Source organism: Gymnodraco acuticeps, unplaced genomic scaffold (genome assembly GCF_902827175.1).
Source record: "Gymnodraco acuticeps unplaced genomic scaffold, fGymAcu1.1, whole genome shotgun sequence".
In the NCBI taxonomy this organism is placed as follows: Eukaryota; Metazoa; Chordata; class Actinopteri; order Perciformes; family Bathydraconidae; genus Gymnodraco; species Gymnodraco acuticeps.
Window position 1 is genome coordinate 3,227,564 of NW_022990125.1, and position 15,749 is coordinate 3,243,312.

A 15,749-nucleotide genomic window follows, 5' to 3' on the forward strand; every position below is an offset into this window, starting at 1 on the left:
GTGTGGCCCAGGTATCCACCACCCCCTCAAATAACAAAATACATGCGAGTTCATGGCTACTGTAGCAGACAACGTTCTTGTTGCTCTGTGTTGCGTTGTTAATGAGTGACACACCGGAGTTGAGGATCTGTGGGGTTTATTCTCCCAAAAATATAATTTACAATTTAGGCATTTAGCAGACGCCTTATTCCAAAGCGACTTACAATGACCAATTACAGGGACATTCTCCCTGGAGTAACTGAGGGCTAAGTGCCTTACTCAAGGGCACACTTAGTGGTGGTGTTCCAGGCGGGATTTGAACTCTGAACCTTCCGATCATCAGCCCACCTCACTATCACCAGGGGTTACTTTTTTATTTTTTTTTTTATGAGATCTATTTGTGGTTGACGATATTTAATTGTGGCGGCCCTGCCACAAATGAATAAATGTATGGGAAACACTGTTACGCTCATTTTCAGGTTCGTATTTGTATATTGTGTCTCTACTGTGACATGTTTACATGCTTTAATGTTCCAAAAGTTATTTATTTTGCGTTTTTTTTTTTCGGTGGTGGGAGATAAACTCCCTTTGGAAGGAACTTTTGGATTTTAGCCTTTGCGGACCATTTACATGCACAAAAACCTATATAACACAATACAGGGAAGGGAAACCCCCCAAAAGCATAATAGGGCCCCTTTAAACAAATGCTGCTGCTGCCTGTCCAACTAAACCCTTGGATAGTTCTCTCTCTCTCACCACACATGTTGCAACAAGGCCAAAATGAAACTAAAAAGAAAAGCTTTTCGCCCAAGTATTAGTCACTTGCTGACCTCACAGTACCCATAATTCTCAGATGCAGTCTGAGTGAATATGTTTCTGTGTTTGTTAGCAGTGGAATGCCAACGGCAGAGGCCACAGAGACAAACAGACAATTATCTGCATGAAGTGCTGCAACGTTCCCTCTGTTTCTGAGCCTCACTAATATCATTAGACTCGAGTACATTACGTTCGTTATGAGCGGTTGCTGCTACAAGGGAAGGATTAATAGCAGACATTCTAAATGAACAACAAATTGCATTTGCACAGCTGATCTAAATTGCTGATGTCCAGATAAAGGAACACAGATTGGAGGGAACAAGTGCAAAGAACAAGTCCTATGGTCCTATTTCATGGGACGAAAGAAGAACACAACTTACATATGATGGCCATGAGGGAGTTAAAGTTTCCGATGTTGAAGCATTCACGCGCCACGTCAATGAAGAACTCCATGACCCGAGCTCGGTGCTTCTTCTTCACGGGCTGTTAACAAAATGAAGAGCATTGGAGAACATTGTCTGGTAATTGTTCTTTTTTTTTTTTTTCAGCTTGTTTAATAAAAGTGTGTGTTACAAAAAGGTCGATGGAAAAAACTAGGGATTAAATAAGCTAGCTAGAGTCACAAAAAATGGTCCTTAGGTGCTTTTATTAACAGCCAACAGTTTGCTTGTACTTGAAGATACATTTGCTAAGGTTTGCTTTTGATGTATTGGACGTTTTGTGGCAATAATTTCACTGTTACCCATTTGATGCTAAAACAAGCAATTTATTAAAAAAGAAAACATTAACTGGTTCCAGTTTCTTTAATGTGAGGCAGTTTTCTCAGTTTGAAGTAATATGATAAGATTTGAGGTCGCCTCTAACACTGGAATGACTAGTTTATTTCCAGAAAAAAAAGATTAACAACAACTTTGATAATAAATTAAGCATTCAAGTCAATTATTGAGGGAAAAAATGCCAAACATTTTAGTTTTGAGCTTCTCAAGACTGAGAATTCGCCGTTTTCTCTTCAGTTTATAAATGGAAATGTGGGTGTTTCAGATTTTTGATTGGACCATACAAGCTTTTTCACTATTTCGTTTCAGTAATAGCAGCCCAATGCAGTCCTCATGCATAGCGCTGTTTTTTTAATTTTTTTTTTTAATTCAAGAGTGGGGTTGGCCTCATGTTCATTACTCACCATGCAGATTTCTGTAGCCACCAGATAACTGAGTCTGTTGAACCATTCCACATAAGCTTCCAGGTTGCTGGCCTTCTTGTGATCACTGAAGCAGCTCTAAAACGACAACAACAGACTTTTTAATTAGTATTTTAGCTTGTCGCAAAGCATGAAAAGTGATGAAGTGGAAAAAAATAAAGCTGATATCTGCTTTTTTTCCCCACTACCCTCAGTGAATGCATACAAATTAAACTATTTGGCTAGAAAGACCTGTAGCCAATCACGGTTAACTTCATGCTGCTTCTATACACACAATAGTGGTCAATGTTATTCACATTATGCATGCTGGTCCTTTATGTGGATTCCTCTTGATCCAATTCCACACATTCCTCTGGCCTTACGCCACTCGCCAGTGGACACGTCAATTTTAACACACACTCACACACAGTTATTCCTGTCTTTTCCAAGTGGCTCGTTGCAATAGAAGGAAGGCTAGCCTGAGGCACAAAGGCAGCCTTAACCCCCCGTCACCTCACTTCCAAAAAAATGGGGGACTGTTGCCTAGCAGCGGATTGCCAGACAAGAGAACCCCACGGCCAGACACACACATTAAGAAACGAACACGCCCCTTCCCTAAACAAATGCTTGGCAGCAGCGGTTGCTAGGAGATGAGGGCGCATGCATGCACATCCAGCCGCTGGAATGATTTTAGAAAATTGTCGGTGAGGTGTGCCCGAGTGTGTGTTTCTGAACGTGTGTGAAGAGCGGATATTTGGTCTGCTGCTACGGTCTAGAAATCCGCTGCCCTCACTTTGACCTGTGCGGGGGGCGATCTGTGTGTTGTGTAAACGTTACATCTGTCTGGAACAGAAACTAGGCCGTCTGTCTTCTAACCCACATCAGGCGCAGATTGATCAGGTCTGCACACAGGATTACAGCCAAAAGAAGATTGCATAACTACTGATCCGTATATACTCTTATCTGCCAATTTGCTGATGGAAAAGCATGCAGACATTACCTTATCGTTGTCCAGAGGGTCTTTCTGGACAAAAGCCTGAACAAATTCTTCAGGTCCGATGTAACTCAGTCTCTCCTGAGGAAAGGAACACATATTTAATTTGCCGGATGATGTGACCAAAATCTTTTATCCTGATATAAGTAGATTCTTAACTGGATAAGGATATATACACATCATGATAAAGCATGTTTGTTGGTCATACAATCAATATATTTACATGGAATAACCACATGGAGATGCATTAACTAATTTGGCTGAACACAGAAATCGACAACATCTGTACTGTGTGCGTCTACTGTGACATGTTTACATGTTTCAATGCTTAAACAGAGCTTTGAACATTGAAATGTTAGCCTTTGAAGACCATTTACATGGAAAAAACCTATTTAACACATTACAGGAAAATAAAACCCCCAAAAAGCAAAATAGGGCCTCTTTAAATCTAAAGTAAATGTTCTGACCTTACTGCAAAACCTAACATAAAACAGTGTGTTTCCAACAGATATATCGTAGAGAATGTGACTAGATTACATACTTATTCAAGCACCAGTAATTATGCTACATCACAGGATTTCGTATTGCATATGCTTTTTTAAAACCCATTTTTCTCACATAAGTAATTTTCAAAACTAATAGGAGTTCATCTTAGCTTGAATTTTTGTTTTACAATGCACATGTTAAAAAAGTGCATGGGAACATGTCAATTAGGAGTAAACGTTATACATCTCGGTAGACAACCTTGATGTGTACGATTGACTGATTTGTTTTTTCAAAGACAAACTGACATGTAATGAATATAAAGCTGTGGTCAACGACAGTGTTTAAAATCAATGCTGTGGTAGGTCAGACGTGGGAGGAAGCGTGGCGTTCGGTGCACCTCGACGACCACACGGATTATAAACCATCATTCATGTCAGCTCTCCCGTCTCTCTCACATGTTCTCCTCAGCATTGATTTATTCTCTTTGCCACAAATCTCTATATGAGTTTAAGTCATTGGTTTGACAAATCACAACAAATAATTTAGAGAATGGATTTTAGGACGAGGCAGATGAAAATTGGTGTTGTGGGCCAGGACTGGCTCCATAACATGTTTCCGTAGATCAATGGGGATTGTCCTTGACGTAAGAAAGGAAAACAAAACAAAAAAATCTAAATTAAGAATATAAAGACTCACCAGTTCTATGTGTGTGAGCTGTTGGGCCACAGTGAATGGGTCGTTGCAGATGGACAGCATGTCTCTCTGGGTGGCTGCTTGGGGCTTCGCCTTAACAGCCGTCAGCCGCTCAGCAGCCGTGGCGTTGATCTTGACCAGCGCCTCCTCGTACTGGCTGAGCACCGTCAGCCTCCTGATCAGACCCTGGCTCATCTGACCGACCGCCTTCCTGTAAACCTGGTGGATGGAAATAGTTAAAAAGGTAAAACAATCTGTAAGAAGTCAAGGTAAGGAGCTTCAAAAGTTGTATTGATTAACTCAGGCCCCAACATATTCCCTGATGCACACCTTCAGAAATGGTTATTGATATTTCCATAAAGCTTCAGCATATCAAGGTTCCTTACATGACAAAACTCTCTTTTGATCTTTGAGAAACCCTATAGTACCACAGTCTCTTAATCACAATATCAAGATGGGTGTTGGTCTGAAGCGCAATGGAGACACTTGAACAGGTACAACATGGACACTACAAAGAAGATCTGTTGTATTTGTTTGCTAAGAGTGCAAAAACAACCCTTCAAGATCCATTTCTGATTGAAACTAGAATGTCCGTTATGACTGAAACACAATTAGTTTATCCGCTCCGTGGTTCTGATCTGCTCCAAAAGGTAGTGGAATCTTTCTCTCCCTCATGCTTCTACCATGTGTCATGAAAACTGGGCAAATTGTTTTAATGTTATCCTGCTGACAGAAAAACAGCTCAAGCCGTACATAACCTCATTGGCAAAGGTAATCGAGTGGTCCAGTGATGACGTATTTTCGTAGGCCAACCCGAATGTAAGCATCGCAAGGACTACCTCGACAAAAAGCGAAGAGATTAGCTCGTAGGATTTTGGAATATTGCAGAAAATAAGATCTGTTGCAAACACGCATTTACGATACTTAACAGGTTTTGCTCAGCAGGATATTTTTTTACATATTAGCACCACTTTATGATTTTGTAAATGAAGCATGAAATGCGATTGGCAGTAATAAAAAGCTAACATAATGCTATAAACTAACAACATCACAGTCACATGGCTGCAAACCGGAATGGTTAAATGCCAATTTATTTCCGGGGTTCTATGAGAACAAGAACAAGTGTTATATAAAGTGACCTAAACCTCCCGTAGCATGCGTGCAGCCACTTTGTTGTGCTCAGCTGTAGGCATTTAGGTTAATCCCCAACCACTCATCTTTGGCAGAGAGTGATAACAAGCTCACTGGAATTTACAACGCTCCTGTTGACTACATGAACTAACTGAGGCAAGCTTTCGGCCCAAACCGCAGAACGACCCTCAAATCAGACGCCTCCAGAATTTATTTTGTTCATGTACAGGGAGGGTCACTCACAACGTTATGCAGAGGCATAACGTTGTCCTGCTAGCCTCATTTAGCCTCTCGGCTCAACAAGTGGCAAAGGGGGGAGGGGACTCAGAGCTCTTGCCTCCTAGATTAATATATCGTCCTATTTTGAACCTCGAGTCCAAACTGACCACGATTAGATGATTGTTCCCTCACTGACAGCAGTTGCGAAGTTGGCAAAAAGAGGGAATAAGGACATGTGTATTTGATTATGTACATTTAGAAGAGTCTGTGTTATTGTATGTACTTGGAGGATCCTGTCCATGGCCTCTTTCCATACCACCGGTATGTGCTGCTTTTCTCACGACCACATCCCTCCTCCCTCAACTTTCTGTCAAATAAGCCTCCAGGATCTGGGTTTTACAAACAAGACTATTTCAACAGGGTGGGTAGAAACACAGCAGGGCATTATAATTGATGTGGAGGCCCAGAACATTGTCATCATCAAGTTTGAAGAGGAGCTGTCCGTGGGGAAAAATGGGCAGGCGCTTATCACTCTGCGGGAAACAGCCAGGGCAGGACCCTTTCTGAAATTCACTTCCCAGGGCATGACTAATGGATCTGTCTGTGTGGTGCTGGGCTGTGATAGGTATGATGGAACATGAACAGACACTTTTGCATGTCAGCCAAGCAACTGCAGCTCTCTGGATATTGCATTTTTGGAAAGGGTTGATTGAAAAAGCACTTCACAGAGTTAAGAAAAAAAATGAAGCTGTGGAAGAAAAAATATCTAATAGTAGTAGGCGCCAAGACGGATTGGAGATCAGAGAGAAAACATCTAAAACATTTTTAACAAAAACCAACTAAGGATACTACTTAAGACTATTACGAGTAATGTAATTTATTTGAAGTTATAATTTTTTCAAGAAATGGATTAAGTATTAAAAAATGGTGACGACCAAGTCTCTATGTTGCTCTTTTTTCGACCAACTATCTAAATTCAAATATATTCCAAGATAATCCAAAGAATATACTAGAAAAAAAGCCAATCCTAACATTGGAAACGCTGTAATCAAATATGTTTGGCATGAAAAGCAAATTAAACAATCAGAATTGTCAGTTTGTTTGTCAAATTTTCTTCTGTCTTTCAACCAATGGTTTTGGTATCAGATAACTCTCCTTTGAGTCCTGTACACACTCAGCTAAGGCTTGACCACACCCACAGTTGGTCAACAGTGAGACAAGCCACCAGTGGAAACCGCTCCAGTTACCACACCAAAGTCAGCCATCTGCCGAAGCTTCTGTCCCCGCCACAAACAGAGAACGTGCCAGGGTCAGATATATATAGTCACCAATCTTGACATTTCTGAGCAGAGGGCTTCACACTTGTTCATTAAAACTATTGGCTTTACGGATGAGAGTGCCTGGTAGGGGCATGTGGTTCCCTACGCTATTGACCCTGGCAGTGATCCTGAGATGGCAGACGGCTGCTCAGTACAAGTCACAATGACTGAGCGTGTGGTTGCATCCTGCCATCATATAGCTGGAGGTCCTGTTTTCTTGGCTACATGTTTTTACTTCCTGTGGAGTTCCACCTGACCCACACAAAAAGCCTCATTGTATTTAGCAGGTTAGCCAAGCAGCACTAATGAACAGATAGTAAAATCTGCAATGAAGGGAATTATCTACAAACATATCCCTGTTGCCAAGACATGATCAGAAAGAAATACCACCCAACCGCCTACCAATGATGCATTGGCATGTAGCATTTGGTTTCTTCAAGTCCAGGTCCCTTCTCAAATCATTCAAGCCAGGTCAACGTTTCGTAAGCAATTTGCAAGTCATGGAGCTCTCTGAATGCTGACTATTTTGAGTCAAGTACTTGTTTTTCATCATTTAAGTCTACCATGAGTCATAATACTCAAGCCTAGAGATCTGGAAAATGACCTTAAGTAAAAGAAAGGAATCTGCCTCAATGTCATTTATCCACAGTCCAATGAGAATGTAGACTGTTATTTTTCTATGTTACAGTACCTTGGTGTTCTTAAATGGTGCCAGATGTTTTTGGCTTGCCAATGTTGGCTCTCGGCGACTTAGAGACAACGTCCCACCCAGGTAAACAATAAAGTTGTTTTTTATCCTTTTAGTTGTTCAAACCTAATCAATTATTTTACCCTGAAGTTGATGTTCCTCAACACTTCGAACAAACCGTGGCACCTGCCATGAAATGGTAACGTGCATGCATGATTTGTCATAAATACAGAAATGCCTTGCATCAACTGTGCCAGGCATGCACACTGGATTTATAATATGGGAGCTGTTTTTTATAATAAAGCAGAAAAAATAACTTAGAAACTGCACATTTTGAGGGAAGGCAAGAACCCATAACCATCAAATGAGGTCAGATGAAGATCACGGCACTTGTTTTCTTCTTGACTGCTGCTTCCCTATATATCCAACCACATCCATAATGACAGTCTTGCAGCAGAGATCAAAGTCCTGGTATGTTTTGAGTGTGGTCTGGACACGACTGACCAGATGTTTGGGACATCTATTCTGGACTCAAACCCTTTCCCAGAGCGCTGCGGTCAATGCTCTTAAACGCTGTACTAAAGACCTGCTTATAGTTGGACGTCAAGGTTAAAGCAGCGTTCAGTTATTATGCTCCAAATATCTGGAACAAACTCCCAGAAACCTGCAGCTCCGCTGCAACTCTGACTACTTTTAAATCCAGGCTGAAGACTTTTCTGTTTGTTGCTGCTTTTAATTGAAACTGAGCCGTTGTCTTCATCAGTAAAGTGGAACTTTTGTGTGAACTATTCATATTTTAAACTGCACTGTAACTTTTTATTCATGTGCAAAAAGTATTCATGTATTTTTTCTTTTAATGTTTCTTTTATTATCTTTTCTTTTTAATGACTGTTTTTAAATGCCTTTGTCTGAATGTCTTTCATTTTTGTAAAGCACCTTGAATTGCCTTGTGCTACATAAATAAACTTGCCTAGGTTTTCTGTGAGAAACATTGAAGCAAATGAGTTCTGATCACACTGTTGGACTGTGCCATGGCGTTCACACTTTCCAGAGCAAGGAATCATGCTTTATTATCACGGGGTTATCATAAACGGGTATGCATGACAACTTTACATCCCTTAACTTTTGCTTGTAGCGATTTTGTCAATGTTCTTTTCTTTCTTTTAATGGCATAAGTCAAAAGTGCTGTTCATTCAAAAGGCAGCATCCACATTGGTTAGGTTTCCCACACAAATTATGTATTGACTGTCCAGACTTTAAGGAAAGCTCATGCTATTTCTTAGAAAGCACACAATTGGGCAGTGTGAGAAATGATAGCCAAAGGTATTTCACAATTCTCCTGTTAAACCAACTTTCCGGTTGAACCTTTAACGCACTTTTCTTGCACCGATATGTGTTATGTAATGAGTAAATATAGGCAACTGTTTGGTTGCTATCACATTCATTTTAACCTACAATAAGCTGGAGACGTAAAGACTAAACCTGAATAAAGTGGAGAACTGCAAATCAACGGTAAAGTGGCCCTCTATAGACGATTGTTCAGAATATAAAGACACTTCTTGTTGCTTTTTTCCATAATGTGTAACCCATCTGTAGCTGAAATATCTAAGCGCTTGTGAAACAAAATGCCTGCCGTTATCTACACCATTACCTAATGGTGTAGTCATTGATTATTTAAAAACACCTGTGGCTTTCAAAAAATGTATGGATGCACTTAAACAAAGCACACGTTATCTTATTAGGTTTAATTAACCGAGCATAAAATATCACGCAAGGTAAAGTACAGAAGAATCTTCCGCTACATGGCTTTCTGTTGCCTTGGGGGCAAGAATAGATTTTTCCATCAAAAGCCTCTTTGGAGGCGTGGTGTGAATGTCACCTGCAGCCAATCTAGTGTGAAATCAAAGATGTTTTTATGACCAGAAAAAACACAGCATCTATGTCTTTGATGGACGGAGACTGACGGAGAGTGTATTACTGGTGGTGGGTGTTTTATGTGCAGAGGGGTATAACAGAGCAGACGTGGGAGCTGTTAATGTGTCCAAGTGTCATGTGAGAGGGGTATTGATTTGTAGATTAAATTGTGGATCAATACTACGGCTTGTACTATTGATGAGTCACGTGAAACCGGCATTAAAACTCTGGGGATGGGTGTTTTTCTTGTGTTGAGCCGTGGATGGGGGATGTCCATCGTAAGGATAAATGGATGTTTGTGTCTTCCATCACCACCCTACCCCAAAGATACACAAACTTGGTACGCATTACCGAGCAGAGCACAGCAACACGCGTGTGAAACCATCAGGACATGCACTAAAACCACCCTGATTCATCATGACTAACCCAATAATATGTCTAGACTGGAGAAAAGTGAAGTGGGAACGCTTCCACTAGTGACACGGAGGGGAAAGAACATTAGATATGAAGTGTAATTAAAGTGGTAACAGACGAAGACGGTTTGTGAAAACTCCCTGAGAAGTACAGAATAGGAAAACTTAAACAAGGATTTTTATTTGAGGGAAATTATTAGCGTATCCTGGGACCCAGTGGGATAAGACATAGCAGCAAGAAATAGTTACACCTGATAACCTTTAACACTTAAATGGTCATTTGACAGGTTGTGGTCCATGTGTAAAATGGGTATAATAACAGTGTAATTATGGTGCAATATGGGTGTTATATTGGTTTTACATGGGTGTAAATAAAAAATAAAAATACTAAATATTTATATGGGAATGCCCATTTAATGGCTTAAACCACAAATAGATTTTATACATTTCTAGCTGCAAACTTAAACAACATTTTTTTAAATCTCTTTACAGGCTAGCCGTTTTCCCCCTACTTTTAGTATTTATGGTGACTAATTGACAATCAACCATCTCTCATCTAACTCTCACCAAGAAAGCTAATAAAATAATTTCTCAAAAAAAGGATCTATTTATTTCAAGAGTTTTATTTGCCATATTAGCATTTCCCTTCATGGCACAATGCATTAGTCACTTGTTTTTAAAAACAACTCTTCTGAATCAAACCCAACAGTGGAGGGTCTGCATGTGCAACAAAGATAACAGAGTGTGAGAGACAAACACAGTTTTACCAAGCTAAATAAACTTTGATCCAAACAGCGCAGCAGAGGCTAACAGGACGCTAAGCCATGGAAATTCAACTCTGCAGCAGTGAAACAATTAAAATGCTGCCTAGGAAGGATCACCAAAGAGGCAACAAAAAAGGCCACCTAGCCCATGAACAATGGGGCTTTTCTCTCAACTCAGCCAGCCTAAAAAACGGCTTTGTTGCCAGAGATACCCCTTCACCACTATCTGCACAAATCTGCCTGTGCCTGTGGCTTTGCGGCATGTGCAGTCTACAAAACAGCATCCATTAGCTTGTGATAACACCCACACATATTATCAGCAGACAAGTCTTTGGTTACATTTCTAATTTAGTACGAATAACTGTTTTGTTGCATCTTTACAGTGAACATCACTAAAAAGACTGACCTCGTCTCCACTGGCCAGCCGGTGGGTGAGCTCCTTCAAACTTCGCATCATCCGCTCATCCCTGAAGTCGTACGGGAACGTTTCCAACCACTCAGTCAGCAGCTGGAGGATCTTGGGAGCGATCTTTCTGACTCGTATCTGAAAAAGTGCAAGATAACCAAATAAAGAATTTGACCAAACAATAGGGAAAACCAAGGTTAAGGTCTAGATTTGTTAAGTAGGAGTAGGAGTCCTGTTGGAACACAATATTCTACAAATTCCTAAACTTCATGCAGAGGAGCTAGAAATGACCTTGTCAGCTTGGGAGTCGCTGAGTCGTTGTTGCTCCATGCAAAGGTGACACACCTTCGACATGAGTTCGTGTGGGCGGATAAAAATACGTGAGCTGAGCAGGAAGGTGAAGATGAATGTCCTCTGTGGAAATAAAATATACAACATTTACCACAAAACTAACTGCGTGATGTTAAATTGAATGTATTAGATTTAAAAATGGGCTATTAATCAACATGAAATTTAAATGTTTACATAAAGAACACAATATAAAAATTCCAAGGAGGGGGAATTACAACTTTGAATCCCTGTGCTATGGAAAGTAAGAAAGAAAAATACGAGAAAGCCACTTTGGCATCAACAGGGTCAAGACAGAACAATAAGACAAAATGCTATACTTTTTAACTTTGATGAAGTAGCAAAGAAAAAGAAAAACACCATTGGTAAAAATAACAGGAAAGAAAATATAAAAGCAATACTCACATCTGGATAATAGTCTAAAGTTGGGACCAGGTGGTGAATGAGGGCCTCCAGGGACCCAGACGTTAGGTTGTTGTCATGATAATAGAGGCCGGAATAGCCTTCCTCTTTGGTCTGGTACAAATTCTTGTTGTAGCCGCTGGTGTTCAGCTGCCCCGTGAACGGTGGTGTCTGAGGCATGTTGTCCTGCAAAGAGAAAGAGGACAAACACAAGAACGGTCAACCATCACGCTTCTCCGATAGATATCTCACCGCAAACGCTGATGCAGAGTGGCCAGACAAATCCAAAATAGCTCTCAGACAAAAACACAGATGGTAAAAGTTTGGACGAGGTCAGTAAACACCCTTCCGCCTCTGGATCTCTGCGGTTTCTGGGTTTGCATTTGGTTTATTTGGAAACACCAATGGTTGACTAAAAGTCTAGGGTTGAAATGCAAACTGTGGTTGAATCACAAAAAGCATGAGAGAAAAGAAACGTAGGAAGTTCATGAGTCAGCCATACAATGAAATCATTGAGAATAGACGCTTTTAAAAACTTTGAAGTGAGCTGTCCACGGATTTGAACTCTACAGAACTGGTTGCAGCCAAGTGCAAGGCAAACCTTTGAGCATCGTCTCATGAGAATACACCGTTAACTAAAGGAAATAACCTAATTCTCAGAAAACAAACCAAGGTTTCACATATACTTTGTAGAAATCTGTATTGGGACAATACATTTATTCAGAAGGCCGAACTAAAAGATAGTTGGCCTCATGGCGTCAGGGACATAAAGGAAGTTCTGTGTGGAAATGCACAGACGTAGAGATAAGGACATGCAAGAGATGTAGCCCTGCAGGATGTCCTGACACTTGGTTTACCCTGAAATCACTTGGTATGATCACATTGCTTGTTTACTTCCACTGCTACCACGTACGTGTGTGTGTGTGTGTGTGTGTGTGTGTGTGTGTGTGTGTGTGTGTGTGTGTGTGTGTCAATGAGGCACAACAACTCATGATGTAGGGAAGAAAAGCATCTTCCCTACATCATGAGTTGTCATCAGTGCTAGCGTCTCATAGCACTGATCAAAACATAGCATAGAGTCTTGTCAAAGTGCTTCTGCAGTGTAATCCACTTCTAATTTAGTCTTAAATTCTACAATTGTTACTTTCAAGGGTGAGGTGATAGTATGTTACAAAATAACTATTTTTGGAGAAGTTGTTAAGAAAGTAGCAATGATTTGTAAGCCTCAGTAAACAGACCTACTTTTTTACCGAATGAAAAATCAATCACAGTCTATTTATATAGCCCAATATCACACATTTGACATGTGTCTCAGTGGACTTCACAGTTTGTACAGAATATGAATAGTACACCCTCTGTCATTGGACCCCCACATCTGACAAGGAAAAACTTCCAGACTTCTCTGTATTCGGAATCCGTATTAATTTATTCTTTGATCAAACTGATTTTAAACTGTTTTCAAATGTTGTACAGTATAAGATTAGGCATAGCTGTAGTCTGGTTGCATGTGTTCAGACATTTTACATTTGAGAACATTTATATCATTGGTCAAAGGAAAAAAAAAGGTATTTTGCAAATCAAAACATGTTCATAATTCTCCCATTAAGTTACCAATGCAAGCATTGTTTGATGCAGGATTTGTTTATGATTTGTTTCAATGTTTCATCAATAATATTGGATCCTTGATCATTGTATGAATATATCGATCCAGATTTATTTATTGTTACAAACATTGTTGAACTGAGCAAAGGTGCATTTTGCGGCTCATTGGTTTCACTTTCCATTTGCAAGAAAAGGGAACCCTCAATCTGCCAAACATCTATGTCATAACTTATAAATCTCAAACTGGTCCTCACAAAGATAGAACAACAAACTCATACACACTTTCCTCTGTCAGCCTCCTGAGCTCTGAACATGGCACTTTGGCTCAATCCAATGCCAGGCAGACTTATAGCTGGGGAAACACAAAGGCCTTTTCACACTGAGAGTGGGGGTCGCACAGGGTGCAACCACCCTGCCCCCACACCCCATCACAGCCCTCCACACCTCCCGCCTTCTGGACAATATGCCGCCCCGTGGCTGCCTGCAGAGTCAGGAAGCCTTCAGGAGCTGCCAGGGACGGATACAGTGATGCCAGGAGGAATAAAATGCACCTGCCCACACACTGCCACAAGGTTCAAAACTATGTAGGGTTTCACAGTCCTGTGATGTAATGTGGGTTGCAGAGGCGGCTTACATAAGAAAGAAAAGAAAATCAGAAGGAGTGAACATCTGCTGAACAGACCGGAGGGGAGATTTACAGGAACTATTTACTAGCTTTTAACACCTTGACACAGAAGTCCTGGGACCTCATTTATAAACTATGCGTACGCTCAAAAAATGGCGTACGCCATTTTCTAAGCAAGCGATTTATAAAAAACAAACTTGACGGGAAAATGTGCGGTCCTCCACGCAGACCCATGCGTACGCACTACGCACTAAAACGGGAGAGACGAGAAACTGCGACACCGTTGGCAGAAGGAAGAATGGAGAGAAATATGTGGAAATAATACCATAAATAAAATGTTACCAGTCTCATGTATCATATATGAAGAATTCCTTCGCAAAAATTGATTAAAGCCAATCTTAAAATGATTAAACAAATGCCTGTTTGAGACTCCTCAGTGCACACAAAAACGTAACTTGGAGAAATAAATAAATACGGATATGTTATTGAAAATCACCTTGAATATGTTGTGTTAATGTTATGAAATGTTTTCTCATAAATTATGCGGTAAGCAGAAGGACAGAATTACGTCTAAACTGAGGCCATTTTGCATGTATATAGGTTGTAGATACGAGCATGGTTTATACTATCATGTTTAATCGTGTTTTATGCCGTTTGCTAAGACTTGATAAGTCGCTCATAAAACACAGGAGGTATAGAAACTAAGAACACCATATATTTGGTAGATTTGGCAGCTGATATAACTCAATACATTAGTTTTATTTCCTGTAACTGGTGGATATAGAGTTGCTGGGGGGGGGGGGGGGGGGGGTTGAGACGCACAGGCTGCAGTGGAGATGCTGAACACAGCTGATCGACAGCTGATCGACAGCTGGAACACAAACCACCAAATAAAAAAATAAACATTAATTGACTCCACTCCGCAGGGATCCCCGATACTTTCTTACAGTTTCTCATCAAGGGGGGGTCTCCTGTCCCCGGCACAAACACACTGACACACTGCCTGAGGAAGGTTATGTGTATTTTGTCATTAACTTTTTTCTGACCACTTATTTATTTATGTTGGTGACGATCCGACCTCCATGCTGCTACTCTGGTTCAAACTGCATCCACCAAACAATATGATTTATCTCCACCTCCCCAAAATAACCAAAATCTGACACGGTGTGAGATGTCTTTTTTAGCTGTTCTGTCGTCATTTCCTGCGATCTTCTTCATAAAGTCAGTCAGAATGAATATTAATACAGGGCATTCCTTTGACTATTTATAGGCAAATATGCGCGTTACGTGTAGCCCGCAAAAGCTGCGCCGCATTTCGAGTCGATTGTGATTTATAAAGGGAAACGTCCTACGCTGTCGCTGATACGCAGTGTTTTATGAATCGGAAAATGTCTGTGCGTATTTATTTGCTTTGTCCTACGTAAGCAACCTTCCCACGTGAATCCTAGCAAGGCTTTATAAATGAGGCCTCTGAGCTCTAAAAATCACAATGCACCGTTATGTGTTCTTTGACCGCTCACTATAACTACCCAAACTAGCCCTGTTTATTCATATGTTGCCTTAAAAAGCCTCCAACCACGCGACAAACCTCCCAACCCTTTCACATGCATGCAGGCCCATAATGCACGCGTGCACACACAGACCATCGCTATTATTCAGCCAGACAACCGTGGGCATTTCCATGAGAAAGGAGAGTTTGAGGAGTCAGAGCAGCGGCCCGAGCATCTGCTGCACCATGTGGCTCCCCTGCAGACAGGGAGAGGCTGCAACATC

At 40.8% G+C, this 15,749-nt stretch overlaps 1 protein-coding gene across 1 annotated transcript in view; it reads right to left on the minus strand.

Annotated features, from left to right (window-relative positions):
• rasgef1ba (RasGEF domain family, member 1Ba) overlaps positions 1-15,749 on the minus strand; it is a 35,108-nt gene that overhangs the window by 13,450 nt on the left and 5,909 nt on the right. Inside the window, exons 2-8 of the mRNA XM_034216643.1 lie at positions 11,753-11,935; positions 11,291-11,413; positions 11,000-11,137; positions 4,149-4,364; positions 2,973-3,047; positions 1,976-2,071; positions 1,176-1,278 (exon numbers count right to left, since the gene is read on the minus strand). Coding sequence (XP_034072534.1) covers positions 1,176-1,278; positions 1,976-2,071; positions 2,973-3,047; positions 4,149-4,364; positions 11,000-11,137; positions 11,291-11,413; positions 11,753-11,929 — 928 coding nt within the window. The 5' untranslated portion in view covers positions 11,930-11,935. The remainder of the gene's footprint in view (positions 1-1,175; positions 1,279-1,975; positions 2,072-2,972; positions 3,048-4,148; positions 4,365-10,999; positions 11,138-11,290; positions 11,414-11,752; positions 11,936-15,749) is intronic.